This window comes from Macrosteles quadrilineatus, unplaced genomic scaffold, assembly GCF_028750875.1.
Source record: "Macrosteles quadrilineatus isolate MER2022 unplaced genomic scaffold, UCM_ALF_1.0 Scaffold_2__2_contigs__length_208266976, whole genome shotgun sequence".
NCBI classification, from domain to species: Eukaryota; Metazoa; Arthropoda; class Insecta; order Hemiptera; family Cicadellidae; genus Macrosteles; species Macrosteles quadrilineatus.
The window spans coordinates 11,604,646-11,619,967 of record NW_026542595.1 but is presented as its reverse complement, the minus strand read 5'-3'; the positions used below and the strand labels follow the sequence as shown (position 1 = coordinate 11,619,967).

At 36.7% G+C, this 15,322-nt stretch overlaps 3 protein-coding genes across 3 annotated transcripts; 2 read left to right on the top strand and 1 right to left on the bottom strand.

The window, feature by feature from the left end:
* Window positions 1-2,037: 2,037 nt before the first annotated feature.
* On the bottom strand, window positions 2,038-5,806 carry LOC128987899 (uncharacterized protein K02A2.6-like). Its single transcript, XM_054408982.1, has 3 exons — window positions 5,140-5,806; window positions 4,723-4,944; window positions 2,038-2,816 (listed from the first exon to the last, which is right to left on the bottom strand). The coding sequence occupies exons 1-3, from the start codon at window positions 5,804-5,806 to the stop codon at window positions 2,038-2,040; spliced, it is 1,668 nt and encodes a 555-aa protein (XP_054264957.1).
* A 1,908-nt stretch (window positions 5,807-7,714) lies between these two features.
* On the top strand, window positions 7,715-10,381 carry LOC128987889 (uncharacterized). Its single transcript, XM_054408969.1, has 2 exons — window positions 7,715-8,007; window positions 9,574-10,381. Exons 1-2 carry the CDS (start codon window positions 7,715-7,717, stop codon window positions 10,379-10,381), a joined length of 1,101 nt encoding a protein of 366 aa, XP_054264944.1.
* A 331-nt stretch (window positions 10,382-10,712) lies between these two features.
* On the top strand, window positions 10,713-11,954 carry LOC128987883 (uncharacterized). The gene has a single exon (XM_054408958.1). The coding sequence runs from the start codon at window positions 10,713-10,715 to the stop codon at window positions 11,952-11,954; it is 1,242 nt and encodes a 413-aa protein (XP_054264933.1).
* The last annotated feature ends 3,368 nt before the right edge of the window (window positions 11,955-15,322 follow it).

Below are 15,322 nucleotides of genomic sequence, written 5' to 3'. Positions count from 1 at the left end.
GCTCTAAAACTGGTTGTTCACAAATAAACTTCTTTGTAACCAAAGTAAAACCCAAAATATTATTCTTAGCAACTCCTTAAATCTAGACCTACAATCAGTAAGGCTATTAGGTATTTATATTGATTCCAAGCTGTCTTGGCATGCTCACATAAACAACCTTTGTAAAAATATTTCACGGGTCAGCTATCTTTTTTGGAAGCTTAGGGGAATCTGTGTCAGATGAATACCTCAGAATGACTTACTTTGTTTTATTCCAATCTCATCTTAGGCTCGTTGCACACACACCGATTTTGGACGACCGGTTTTTTACCGGTCGTCCAAATTCCAATAGTGAACCACAGGCGGGAACGGGACCTTGCACACACGCCGACCGCGGGATAGCGCTGGGTTCACAACGATATGGTAGGCATTCGGTTAAATATCGAATCGAGCTTGTTTTCTACCGGATGACAGACATCGACTTTTTAGTATCGGCTCTGGCTCACCGGCCACCGGCTATCTCATGGTGGAAGTAAACTCGTCTGTCGTCAAACGTCATAATGTGGCCTTGACGACGGAAGGCCATAATTTAATTCACAATATTACAGTGAGAGTGAATGCAAATAAATAAGTACAACATATAATATCTTAACCTGGCATACAATTTGCCAATGAAAATGTTTATGATCCAATTACAGTAAGGCTGATAACCAGCATGATGAATATATTTAAATTACGGAGGAATTTTAAAATTAATATTCCAGTAACTTACGAAATTAATGCCAGATAAATTACCGCCCCCCTTACTTTTAAAAGCGTTTAGATGTCCTTTGCATATTTCCTCCATAATAATGCACCATGCACCATGACACTGATCAAAAGGAACAAAGTTGGAATAAATTTAATTAAATAATAAAATTAGTTATTTGTGCAACTAGTGAGAAAAGTGAGCAATTGACTCACTCGAGAGAAATCCTTACTCACGAGCCGTAGGCGAGTGAGGAATAGTTTCTCGAGTGAGGCAATTGTACTTTGAACTCGAGTTGCACATTATACTTTTCCTACAGTTACCATAAAACAAATAAATTGGTGAAGAAACATAACCTATTTTTACACTTAAGTGAACTTTTAATGTAACATTTAATGTGAAGTAACAAATACAACAGTACAACAGCTGACCAGCTGATTTACAGCCAGTGCTGCCAACGTATTTCGCGCGCATACGACGTTGCCTGCATGTTACGCGCTCACTATTTCGTGCCTTCACGTTGCAAATCTGGAGTGAGACAAAGTAATTAGAGTGAGACAATGTTAACATTGTCTCACTGATGAGCGAATTGGCCACTTTGCTTTCTCAAATCAGTGAGAGAACATGTACATTGTTAGGTAACTGTAGGAAAAAAAAATTGTCCTCTTCTTTTAGGCTGGTGCTAGTAGTTTTTGTTGTCTCTGTATTCTCTCTTCTGTCGGTGTTGGTTGGTTTGGTTTTTTTAACAAAGTTTTATTTACAATCTGTTTTACACTAAACTAAGTAAATATGTAATATGTATGATTTGTGTTCTTTAATATGTTTAATTTATGCCTGCCTTCTTTATTTATTCTAATAGAACTAACACATGTTTTATTATTATATTATGATTGTAAATAATGTCCAATAAATACACATCCTTTTTGTCAAAGTCTTGTCTGTCTTGATATTTTTTACATTTGGTGCCGAAACCCGACTTTATCATGTCAATAAGGAGATCAGAGAGGGAAAGACACCCTCCAGACAGATATACTCCAGCAATTGGGAATAACAACGACAAAACTGTTAATCCAAAGCCAAGTAAAGACCAACCATCAGTATCTGCCAAATCTAGTACTTCTTCTAGTAGACGACGATTAATGGAAGTGGAGTTTGTTTCTTGTTTTAAAATAAAACTAAATCTTTGATAAAGAATTCCATTTAATGAGCTACAAGTAAGTTTGTTTACTAAAACATTGTTTACAAAAAACAACATAATAATAATTAAGAACCATATGACTTTATAGTCATATGTCATCTCCCTTCTTCACTTATAAGTCAAGTCTTTTGGGAGGATTTATTCTTCGCGATGACTTTCTACTATCTACGTCTTTAACTCCATTTCCAGCTTTACTTCCGTTCACTGTACTTGCTCCTGCCGGTTTTTCCACGTCATAAAATCGTTTCTTCAAAAACCAAGAGTTCCTTCGGTAAACATTCCCATCTGGAGTTTCTATAAGGTATGATCTTGGCTCCGGACCTTTTCTTACGACTGTAGCTGGCTGCCAGTCTCTGTGTTCTTTCCTATACAGTACTTTTTCTCCTTCTTCAAATTCTAAGTTGTTCTTTTTTGTTCTGTTACTGTATTGTCTTGATTTTTCCCGAATCTTTTGCAATTCATTGTGAACATTTTGAATTATTTTAGGTTGCAGAATTGTATCTGTGCTAGGGAGCAGTGTCCTTGTTCTGCGCCCCATTAATCTTTGAGCTGGAGATCCAAGATTTTTCCGGGGTATATTTCTTTGATGAAGTAGGGCGAGATAAACATCCGTCTTTTCTTCTAGACATTTCTTTAGAATGAGTTTTGCCTCTTGAACATACCGTTCGGCTAATCCATTTGATCTTGCAAACAAAGGGCTTGAAACTCTTTTATTGAATTGCCACTCTTTTTCAAAATGTTTGAACTCGAATGAATTGAACTGAGTACCCCCATCTGATAATAACGTTTCAGGAATTCCATGTACTGAAAACCACTTTTTGAGTTCAGTAATAACATTTGAAGATGTTGTAGATTTTAACTCAACAATGTCGTAAAAACCGGAGTAGGAATCTGCAACAACAAGATAATCTTTATAGTGGAAGAATATTAGGAAAATCGACCTAACAAATTCGGACTAAGTGGAAACTTTGCACAGTTGTTTAATAAGCCTAAATAAATAAAATATCAAAAGTCCCCATAAATCCCAGCTGTGCTTCAGCCGCCATCTTGGAAAATGGCGGCCTTTTTTTAACTTTTTTGACAATATTTCACAAACTATTGGTATTAGAGAATTTTTGTAAATACAAAAAGTTAAAGAACGTCTAAAAATACATATTTTTAATACTACAAGGTTTGCTCTATCTCTAACGGTTATTGAGATAAATAATAAAAATAGTATTAAATTTAAAATTCCCATGTTATTCTTATGGAGGAAAATAAAATTGTTGCAGTTTGCTTATTTATGGATATATTTGGATCAAACTTGGCAAATTTATTTATTTTATACTAAGCTATTATATATTTAACATAAATACACACTTTAGTACCCTCCCTATAGCAGTAAACCTTAGTACTCGTTTAATTTAAAGTTATTTATATAGGGAACATATATTACATTTTTAGGATAAATTTTTCGTATAAATCCAGTCAGGTAAATGGATATTCATTTGTAAATCGTATTAACAATCATTTTTTCTTATTAGTATTATGATTTAAAGCTCACCAACTATCTTGTCACTACTATGTAACTACTCAAAACTTGCATGGTACGTTATTACTCCTGGTATAATTATTTTGTCGGTAAATATTAGTAAATGCAACCTTAAAATCCGGACTAAATTGAAATTTTGCACAGTTAAGCACAGTAAGCCTAGTTGATGAAAATGGCAAAAGTCCCCACAAATTCCGGCTGTGCTCATCCGCATTTAGTCCGGATTTTAAGGTTGAATTTCCTAATATTCACCGACAAAATAATTATACTGGGATTAATAAGTAGGCTTACCATGTAAGTAGTTACATAGTAGTGAAAAGATAGTAAGTGGACTTAAACTTTAATATTAATAAGGGAAAACTATTGTTAATCTGTCAAAAAATAAATTTCCATTTGCCTGACTGGATCATTTCTAAAATACTTCCTAAAAATGTAAGAATATTCCCTATTTAAATGCGATAACTTTAAATTTAACGAGTACTAGGTTTACTGCTATGGGGAGAGTAATAAAGTGTGTATTTATGTTAAATATTAATAGCTTAGTATAAAATAAATATATTTGCCAAGTTTGATCCAAATATATCCATAAATAAGCAAACTGCAACAATTTTATTTTCCTCCATAAGAATAACATGGGAATTTTAAATTTAATACTATTTTTATTATTTATCCCAGTAACCGTTAGAGATAGAGCAAACCTTGTAGTATAAAAATATGTATTTTTAGACGTTCTTTAACTTTTGTATTTACAAAAATTCTCTAATACCAATAGTTTGTGAAATATTGTCAAAAAAGTTAAAATTGGCCGCCATTTTCCAAGATGGCGGCTGAAGCACAGCCGGGATTTATGGGGACTTTTGATATTTTATTTATTTAGGCTTACTAAGCAACTCTGCAAAGTTTCCACTTAGTCCGAATTTGTTAGGTCAAATGGCAGTTGTATCCCTAAAATTCCTGGCCTATTACCGGATATGTGACAAATGTCAGTTCCTATTTCCATCCACGGTCTAGTAGGTACTTCTTGCTGTAATAATTTTTCCTCGTTATTATCTTTTTGGAGCTTTGAGCATATTTTGCAGTTCAAAACATAATTTTTGATTTCGTTCGTCATGTTAGGCCAGAACACGTATTCTCGAGCAAAATTTAGTGAGTCTTGTATTCCTCTGTGTCCTAGGTGGATCTGTTTTAGTGTAAGTGGACGAAGATGCATGGGAAGCAATATTTTTTCCCCTTTAAAAATTATATTTTCATGAACAGCTAGTTCACCCCGATAATTCCAATACTTGTATAGCTCTTCTGGCAATTCAGATTTTTCTTCAGGCCAACCACTTAGAATGATGTGCTTAAGTTTGGAAAGTTCAGCTTCTTTTTCTGTGAGATGTTGAGCCTCCTTAAGTTTTTCTTTTGGCATGGATATTACCAAGTCTACTGCAAAAGATAGTTCTTCTTCAGGAGTTGCCTGATTAATGCAGTCTCTACTCAGTGTGTCTGCAATATATAACTCTGTTCCTTTCTTATAAACAATTCTTGGATTGTAGGGTATTATTTCCATAATAATACGCCTAACTCTTGGAGGGGTGTCATGCAAAGGTTTTTTAAAGATCGATTCAAGAGGCTTATGGTCAGTTTCAACTACCAGACCTTGTGATCCCCATACCGGTACATATTCGTGAATTTTCTTACATGCAACTGAAATTGCTAGGGCCTCTTTCTCTAACTGGCTGTAACTTTGCTGTGTTTTAGTTAGAGATTTGGAAGAATATGCTACTGGCTGATTTTCTTGTAGGAGCACTGATGCAACAGAATGTGAGCTTGCATCAACTGATAATGTTATTGGAAGTTTTGGGTCAAAGTAACGGAGCAAAGGAGGTGACGCAAGAGCTTCATTTAGCTTTTTGTATGCTGTCTTTTGATCAAAATCCCAAACCCAGGCTATTCCTTTGTTCAGTAGTTTGCGCAAAGGCTCTGTCAACTTTGAAAAGTTATTAATGAATTTACCCAAGTAAGTTACCATGCCAAGATATCGCTGTAGCTCGGCTACATTTGAGGGCTGTTTTAGATTTTGTATAGCTTCAATCTTAGTGGGATCTGGAAGGAAGCCATTTCCAGAAACTATGTGTCCCAAGAATTTGATTTCTTGTGCTTTGAAAATACATTTGTCTTTGTTGAGCTTAAGACCTGCTATATTGAGAGCAGATAAAACTTTGGAAGTCCTTTTTTCCAGAATATCAATGGTTGAGCCATGAATAAGAATGTCATCCATTGAAACTTCTACTCCATCTAAGCCTGATAAAATGGAGCACATGCGTTCTTGAAATATTTCGGGAGCAGAGGCTATGCCGAATGGCATTCTTAAGTAGCTGTACCTTCCCCAAGGCGTCGAAAAAGTTAAATACTTAGAAGTACGCTCAGAAACCTTAATTTGCCAAAATCCTTTTCTGCAATCTAGGAGTGTGAAAAATTTGGAGCCATTTAACCTAGATGCTATTTCTTCTAAAGTTTGAAGTGGGTGATGGCGACGTTTAATATTTTTGTTCAAATCAGTTGGATCTAAGCAGATTCGGACTTTGTCTTTTTGGCGTACAACAACCATGGGGGATACTACAGGAGTAGGTTCAGTTACAGGCTTAATAACACCTAACTCTACCATGTAATCAAGCTCACGCTTAACATGTTCTCTTAATGCAAAAGGAATTCGCCTAGCTGGATAGATTCTAAGTGAAGGATTGTCAACTATATCAATGTCATATTCATAATTGTTCAAACACCCTATCCCATTGAATAGGTTTTCATCAAGATTGCTACCGTGTAATTCATGTACCCTTTTAACAAATCCCAATGTCTGACATGAATCTCGACCTAAAATCGCTGGATAATTTCCATCAACTACAATAAAGTTGACTTTTTATCGTTGTTTGTTAATTGTTTCTACAGTTGCAGTACATTCACCAAGCACTGGTAGCTTGTTATTTGTATATGAAATCAAATGTTTAATCTTAGAACCATTAATTTCCAAACTACTATTTAATGCAACAGTTTTACTTATTACATTACATTGAGCTCCTGTATCTAATTTGAAAAATACTTCTTGGTTCTTAGGAAGTATTAAGAGTTCAGTCCAATCGCCTGCTCTTTGGTTTCTTTCGTTAGATAAGGAACTAATTAAAGTTACCTGGCCTGAGTGTTGAATAGAATATACTTCACCATGTTCATCGGAGTCCTCAGTTTTTAATGATTTCACTCGATTATTTGGTTTTGAGCGACATACCTTAGAGAAGTGGCCAGGGATGCCACAGTTAGAGCACTTATTTTGGTAAGCAGGACAAGCTCGAGGGCCATGGCGATATCCGCAGCGACTGCAAGTGAAGGTGTTATCCTCTTGTTTTTTGCTTAATGTTTTTTCTTCCTGCTTCTCACCTAAAGTTTCTTTTCCTTTAACTGCATATACGTTGCAGCATTTCTTTTCAGACATTGTAGATAGCTGAAATTCTACTTCTTCAGAAGTCTTACATACAGTATGTTTATTGTCTTTTCAAGCGTCAAAATTTCTTCATGAAATAGTTTTTGGCGAGTGTTGTCATGATTGATTCCGCAAACCAGCCTGTCTCGTAATAAGCTATCCTTCATTGTTCCGTACGAGCATTTATTTGCTTGGTTACATGCTTTAGTTAAGAAATCATTAAAAGTTTCTCCTTTACCCTGATTTAGATTGTTGAAAACAAACCGTTCATATATGACATTTGATTTCTTTTCAAAATACGAATCAAACTTTGCAATTATATCATCCAAGCTAGTAGATTTTTCATCAATATCAAAAGACTCAAAGAGTTCAATTCCATCTTCTCCAAGTACTGACATAAAAGTAGCTATCTGTTTCTCTACTGTCCTCTTCTTCAAATTGACAGCAGTAGTATACCACTGAAATTGTTTCCGCCATAGATTCCACTTCTTTGTCATTTCACTACCACTGGTAACTAACAGTGGCTTTGGTGGTTTTATGTTCATTGGTAAGTCTTGATTATTCATCTCATCTTTATCATAATCAGTGTCTGTATCAACCTCTCTGAATGGAGAACATTGTCTTTCTTTATTCTTATTTCTGGTTCTTTGTTTCGGCACCATGTTTCTTGTTTTAAAATAAAACTAAATCTTTGATAAAGAATTCCATTTAATGAGCTACAAGTAAGTTTGTTTACTAAAACATTGTTTACAAAAAACAACATAATAATAATTAAGAACCATATGACTTTATAGTCATATGTCAGAGTTGAAGAAGCTAGAAGAAATACAGAAATTGGAAAGAGCCCATGAGGAAAGAGAAATGGGGCGACAACGACAAGTTGAAGAAATGGAGCGACAACGACAAGTTGAAGAAATGGAGCGACAACGACAAGTTGAAGAAATGGAGCGACAACGACGAATGGAAGCTAAAGAACTAGAGCGACAGAAGCAACTGCTGACAGTGAGAGCTGAGCTTCAGAGCTTGTTGAGTCTGCTTCAGTGTGTGGCAGTCAACAGTCAAGCCGCCCTAGTAATCGATCTGAAACCAAGGTAGGACTTAGCATAAATCTTGATGATGAGGAAGAACCGCAAAGCAAGGTTGAAAGGTGGTTGAATGAAAAAGAACCGACAGTTCTTAAGTCCTCATCAGCCATCATGACCTCAGCCGTGCAAAAGCTTGCGGATACCTTCCAAAAAGCTATACAGCCTGTTTCATTTCGTCAAAAACTTCCAAGCTTCAGTGGCAAGCCTGATGAATGGCCGATATTTTTTTCGGCGTATGAAAAAACTGCCTATCTTTTTAGTGGGGATGACAACCTCATAAGAGTAAGGAATTGCCTAGAGGGAGAAGCATTTAGAATGGTTAAGCCTCTTTTTGTCTCAAGTCAAAATCTTAAGTCAATTATCAAGACACCTTACAGATGCGTTTTGGTAGACCAGAACTCATTTTGGAGTCAATGTTAAAAAAGACTCGTAGGCTACCTTCAGTCAAGGAAGACGACACTACAAGTCTTGTTGAGTTTTCGACAAATATTTTGAATTTTACTGCTACAGCAGAGTCATTACATCTAGAAAATTATGTATTAAACCCTTACTTACTAAATGAATGTCTCAACAAACTTCCCTATAGTTTAAAATACAGGTGGGCTGAGCATGTAAGTAATAATGCTCTAAGCAGTCCCGACTTGAAGGAGTTTTCCACTTGGTTGGAAAAACAATGCTCAATCCTGAGTATTTACTTTCGTCCTACAGAAGAGAAACTCTGGCAGAAGAAAACTGACATAAAGCCGGTTTATACCAATTCTACCGAAGACAAACAGTTTAACTGTATGTTTTGTCTCAACAGCCATGAAAGTGAACGATGTGGAGTTTTCAGGAAGGCAGATGTATCGCAGAGATGGAAAATGATTGTCGAAAAGAAACTATGTTTCTTCTGCTTTCGACATCACCAGCTCCAAAAATGTAAAGTAAAAAAGGTTTGTGGGATAAATGGGTTTAAGTTGTTTCACCATCGTCTTCTCCATACTGACAAAATTAGGAGGTTTCCCAAACAGGACAGCGAACCACAAAATAAAGAAATTATTAGCAGTCATGTTGTTAATAACCGTGTTCTACTAAGAGTATGTCCAGTGACATTATATGGCCCAAGTTGTCAGATCGACACTTACGCACTCTTAGATGACGGGTCAACAGTATCAACGGTAGTATTGAACCCCTCACGACATGCTGGTCCAATGCAACCCAACATTTCGACCCAACATCCATGACTGTGACAGTTAAAATTAAAGGGTTATATGAGGACGAAGTATTTACATTAAACAATGTACGAACCCAGTCACCATTGGACTTACCAAAACAAATGGTGGATACTGTCAAACTAAAAAAGAAGTGGTCTCACTTACGGTCAATTGGTCAACCTTTACCGTCAGCAAATTTGAAACCTACAATACTTATAGGTCAAGACAACTGTGACCTTATTCTAGCAAGGAAAATAATTGAAGGTCCTCCCAACTCTCCAGTCTTGTCTTAGAGCCGTTTAGGCTGGACATTGCACGGTAAATGTCATGAACACATTGGGCGAGTAGATAGTCAATTCACTTTAACGTCTTTTGAAAGTGAAAAACTTCATGATATTATCAAAGATTCTTTTGAAATCGAAAATTATGGCGTGTCCCTAGTAGAAGATGACAATGTGAAATCAGTTGAAGACGAAAAAGCCCTCAAGATTTTAGAAGATACGACCAAAAAAGTAGGGGATAGGTATGAATCCGGCCTACTATGGAATTTAGAAGACTTTATATATCCACTGAGCTATGAAAATGCGCTGAAAAGGCTTAAGGGTATTGAAATGAAGATGGCAAGAGACGAAAACTTTCATAACAAATACAAAGCCAAGATCACTGACTATGAAGAAAAAGGTTACATCAGAAAACTACGTGATGACGAAGCTAATGTTATAAATTACCGGACGTATTATCTGCCTCATTTTGGGGTAATAAATCCAAACAAACCTGACAAACTGAGGTTAGTATTTGACGCAGCTGCTAAAGCGAATGGTTGGTCATTCAATGATGGTTTGCTTAGTGGTCCTGACCTTTTGAACCCTCTGCCAGCAGTACTTCTCAAATTCAGATTAAGAAAATTTGCGATCGCAGGTGACATACAAGAAATGTTTCATCAAGTACGTATCAGAAAAGAAGATGTCGATTCGCAAAGGTTTCTATGGAGAGAAGATCCGAACAACGAACCAGATACCTATATCATGGAAGCAATGATATTTGGATCAACGTGTTCCCCGAGTACTGCCTTGTATGTTGTAAACAGCAACGCCAAGAGGTTTCTACAAATTTACCCAGAAGCAAGTAAAGCGATCCTCTGCAGTGAATACATGGACGATCTACTAGACTACAGAAGAAGAAGCTAGAATTAGAATACAACAGATAACAGAAATTCACAAGTCCGGAGGTTTTAAAATCTGTAACTGGTTGTCAAATTCAAAAGAAATTTTACTTGAAATACCGGAAGATTTGAAGACAAACTCTACAAAACAGCTGCAACCTGAAAGTCGTCTACCTACAGAACGTATCCTCGGAATGTGGTGGGATGCTGAAACTGACCAATTTTCATTTCACCGGAACGCCGAAAAGGTACAGTTAGTTGAAACAAGGTATCCGACCAAACGTGAAGTTTTAAGAGGAGCTATGTCCATTTTCGATCCATTGGGATTAGTTGTACCTACTACTATAAAGGGGAGAATGCTTGTTCAGGACATTTGGCGAACAAAAATAACGTGGGACGAAGTTCTTTCGATAGAACATAGTAAAAAATGGCAAGACTGGCTACAAGAAGTAAAATGTCTGCAGAGCTTCACCATACCTCGATGCTATTTTAACGTCAAAACAATTGAAGAAGTTGAACTCCATACGTTTGTTGATGCTAGTGAAGAGGCCTATGCAGCAGTTTCATATCTACGCCATGGATGTGCCAGAGGTACTTACAAGACCATGCTTGTTATGGCACGTGCCAAAGTAGCACCACTCAAACAAACAACCATTCCCCGACTAGAACTCCAAGCACCTGTTCTTGGATGCAGAATAGCTTGTAGCATCATAAAAGACATTGACTTAACTATTTCTCGTCAGATATTTTGGTCAGATTCTGTAACAGTTTTGCATTGGCTGAAATCCGACCCTAGACAATTCAAACAGTATGTTTCTAATAGAATTGGAGAAATTCAAGATTTGTCTAAACCTGAAGAATGGAGATGGGTTCCATCAAAACAAAATCCGGCAGATGTTGCAACTAGAAGTAACAAAAAGTTTACATCAGCCATGCATTCTGAATGGATTCACGGATCCTCATTTTTAATGCGAGAATCGAGTGACTGGCCAATACAACCGTCCACACTACAAGTCAAGGATAACGAAGAAACAAAGAAGAAATTCGTCGGAGTTGTAAACAGTAATGAAAACCCTCCTCTTTTGACAGTTGAAAACTTTTCTTCTTGGGAAAAAGTGACACGTGTATTAGCATGGGTACACAGATTTATTAGCATGCTAAGGTCCCGCATGTTTGTTTGGCTACCAACTACTACCGCCACTACCAAAAAGAAACTGAAAACGGTCAACGTAGATTTTGGAAATATACCAGAACTTCAACCAGAGGAAATTCAAAAATCTGAACAGAACTTGATATCAATGTCTCAAAAGGCAAGCTTCAATGAAGAAAAGAATTTACTGCTGAAGAACAAACCTCTACCAAAGTCCAGTAGAATATTCTCTTTACATCCCTTCATTGATCAGTCTCTAATAAGAATGTCGAGTAGAATAAATAGTTCACCAGAAATAAGCGAAGAACAAAAGCATCCTATCATTTTAGATGGCAAAAGTCATACGGCTAAACTAATCGTAAAAATGTTTCACGAGAAATGTTTCCATCAGGGCATCGAGACTGTTATCAATATGACTAGACAACAGTTCTGGATCTTAAACGTATGATCAGTCGCCAAGAAAGTTCAAAGGAGCTGCATGAGGTGTAGCATAGACAATGCCAAACCTTATCCTCCTCAGATACAGTTAAGGACCTCAAAAGTGCAACATCCATTCTTCTACACTGGAGTGGATTATTTCGGACCTATCGAAGTTACTGTTGGCCGCAGACAAGAGAAAAGATATGGTGTCCTATTTACCTGTTTATCGACTCGAGCAATTCATATCGAAACGGCTCATTCTCTTAACACAGAGAGTTGTATAATGGCGATTCAACGATTCATCAGCCGAAGACCAGTTCCCTCAGAATTATATTCCGACAATGGCACAAACTTTGTAGCTGCAGATAGGGAACTTAGAAACGCTGTAAAGTCACTCAAACATGAAAAGATCCAAAAAGACGTGGTGAACTACGGGATAAAGTGGAATTTCATTTGCCCGCGAGCACCACATGGGAGGCTGCTGGGAAAGACTTGTTAGGTCTGTAAAGACCGCATTAAGGAGTGTTATGCGCTGCCAGTACCCAAAAGACGAAGAGCTTCAGACATTCATGGTTCGCGTTGAATTTATAATAAATTCTCGCCCACTCACACATGTTTCTCTGGATCCCAATGACCCCGAACCAATCACACCAAACCATTTTCTAAGAGAAGCTTACAAAATCAACCTAAACGAAGACCAACTGTGTAAACGACAATTAGCTCGTGTTAAATCACTCCTAGACGGCTTCTGGAAGAGATGGGTGCACGAGTACCTTCCATGCCTTTCAAGACGGTGCAAATGGCACAAGAAATTGGACCCACCAAAGATTGACGATCTTGCAATAATAATTGAGGAAAACTGCCCAAGAAATACATGGCCCCTTGGCCGAATCTCGGCTGTCTACCCAGGTCACGATGGCCAAGTACGAATAGTAGACATCACAACATCAAAAGGAACTTATCGCCGCCCTCTGACTAAAGTTGCAGTCCTTACCGTTGGAGGGGAAAAGATGTAATATGTATGATTTGTGTTCTTTAATATGTTTAATTTATGCCTGCCTTCTTTATTTATTCTAATAGAACTAACACATGTTTTATTAGCGAATTTCCCTTTAGGGAAGTAGCTATTACCGTAGGTGGCACGGTAAGACCTAGACCCGGGACCGATTTACTTTTTCATTTTGATGTCCCCAGAGGCCAAAAACACCATTCGTTCAAATTTTTATATATGTATATATATATATATATATATATAGACTTATATATATATATATATATATATATATACGTCCGTGAACGCGATAACTTGAGTAATTTTTGTCCGATTTTGATGAAATTTGGTTTAAAGGTGTAAAGCGGGATAAACTTGAATGAGTTCGTGAACCAGCACGATCGGACCATGGGAACGGGGCTTTACGGGGGTTTTATGGGGTAAAAATTGGTTTTTCTCACTTTTGACCCTCAAAACACAAAATTTCCCGATTTCTCTATAGACTTTTTTAAAGAGCTTAAAAAAACAAATAATTTAGTATATAAAAGTATTTTTGTTCGATTATTAGTAACGGAGAAAATTTAAAAAATTGTAAATTTAAAATTCCCATGTTATTCTTATGAAGAATATTGTCAAATATGTTGAAGTTTGCTTGTTTATGGATATATTTTGATCAAACTTGGCAAATGTATTTATTTTGTACTAAGCTATCAATATTTTACTCAAAAACACACTTTATTAGTTTCCTTGATGCAGCAAACCTAGGTACTCGTTAAACCTAATGTTATTAAAATATATTTAATTGAAAATCAATTCAGACAAATGGAAATTCGCTTAGTCGGCAGGTTTGCTGCGGCGGGGGTATTTTATTATATTATGATTGTAAATAATGTCCAATAAATACACTCATCTTATTTGTCAAAGTCTTGTCTGTCTTTAATATTTTTTACAAAATATGATGACATTTATATAAATAAAATAAAAATTGGTAAACATGAGTTAGTTAGCAGCTGAACTTGTTTGTTTACGTTTTGGTTGGCTGTCGGCTGGTTGGCGTTGGCGCTATGGAAGCCAATCGATTTACGATATTCGATAGTAGTTCTTTCCATACTACGACGATCGATACTTAACCGTATGCCTACCATATCGTTGTGAACCCAGCCACGGCCGCACTATCCCCGACCGCGACCGCTGATCGGCGCCGGTAAAATGCCGATGAGCTGCCGGCCACTGTCACTGCATACCGCCGGTGCCGGGGATGTGCCGGTGACGCAGTGGCGTACGTAACTAAATACAAGCTTGCACACGCACCGATTGTTTACTGATCATATCGGCAGTTCTCGCTACACCATTCTCCATTTAAGGCAGCTCTTCTGATATTTTTAATTATTTTTGGTAGTGCGTGTTTATAACTTTTTAAATGGGTGACTTTATAGAAAAGGATGCTATTGACATTCTGAAATAGTTGAACATTTTACTGCTATTAAGCCTTAGTTCTTCAAAAAGTGTGTGGAATGTTCCCGTTTTTTCTCTGCTTTTAATAATTGGATGAATCCAGAACATACGTTTAATCCTACGGTGCTTTAATATGTCCAGACAATAACCACGTAGCAACAACTCTTTTAGGAATAAGTATTCAATAATCCCGTCTGGTCCTTTACACAAAAACAAAGACTGGTCGTTTCGCCGATAAAAATCCGGTATGTGTGCAAGCACCATGAACCGAAGAAATATCGACCGACTTATTACCGACCGTTCAAAATCGGTGTGTGTGCAAATAGCCTTATGAACTGGTTCTTTTGAGGTCATGCAACGGCCGTATCTGATGTGCTTCTGATTCAGAAAAAAAGTTCTTAGAATCATGTGCAGAGCTAATAGATTGGACCACTTTCGACCTTTATTTAGACAATAGAAAATTTAACAGCAACTAACTTATACATTCTACATATTCTAATTAACACTAAAACTAATCTTCACCTTTTACTCACCATCAGGCAAGATATACCTACACGAAACCCGAAACAGGACAAAATTCAATTTAATCCACAGCACAGATTGGCAAAATTCGGCACATCGCACAAGCCAAATTGTATAAAATTTGTCATCAAACTACATGAATCGGCAAGGACCACCACACTAAAAATCTTCAAAAATAAGGTAACTGCTTGACTTTGTTGTTGTATTAATAGTCAAAACTTTTAGACAATCCATTTTATAATATTTATGAATATTTAAATACATATGTAGAAATTGGTTTCTAGCTGTTGTAACTTGTAGATTTATGACAAACTATTTTAATTTAATTTAACACTATGACAATACCTATCTCACGTATATGATCAACGGCAAATAAACCATTTCATTTAATTTCATTCCAGTTATTATTTTAGCTCTAGCTAAGTTCA

Coding starts and splice junctions, on each gene's coding strand:
- LOC128987899 (XM_054408982.1), bottom strand. CDS start 5,806: ATGCCATTCGGCATAGCCTCTGCTCCCGAAATATTTCAAGAACGCATG. Junction 4,945..5,139: donor CCTAGCAATTTCAGTTGCAT/GTAAGAAAATTC, acceptor TATATATTGCAG/ACACACTGAGTAGAGACTGC. Junction 2,817..4,722: donor CAAGTATTGGAATTATCGGG/GTGAACTAGCTG, acceptor TTGTTGTTGCAG/ATTCCTACTCCGGTTTTTAC.
- LOC128987883 (XM_054408958.1), top strand. CDS start 10,713: ATGCTTGTTCAGGACATTTGGCGAACAAAAATAACGTGGGACGAAGTT.
- LOC128987889 (XM_054408969.1), top strand. CDS start 7,715: ATGTCAGAGTTGAAGAAGCTAGAAGAAATACAGAAATTGGAAAGAGCC. Junction 8,008..9,573: donor GTAATCGATCTGAAACCAAG/GTAGGACTTAGC, acceptor GTCTTTTGAAAG/TGAAAAACTTCATGATATTA.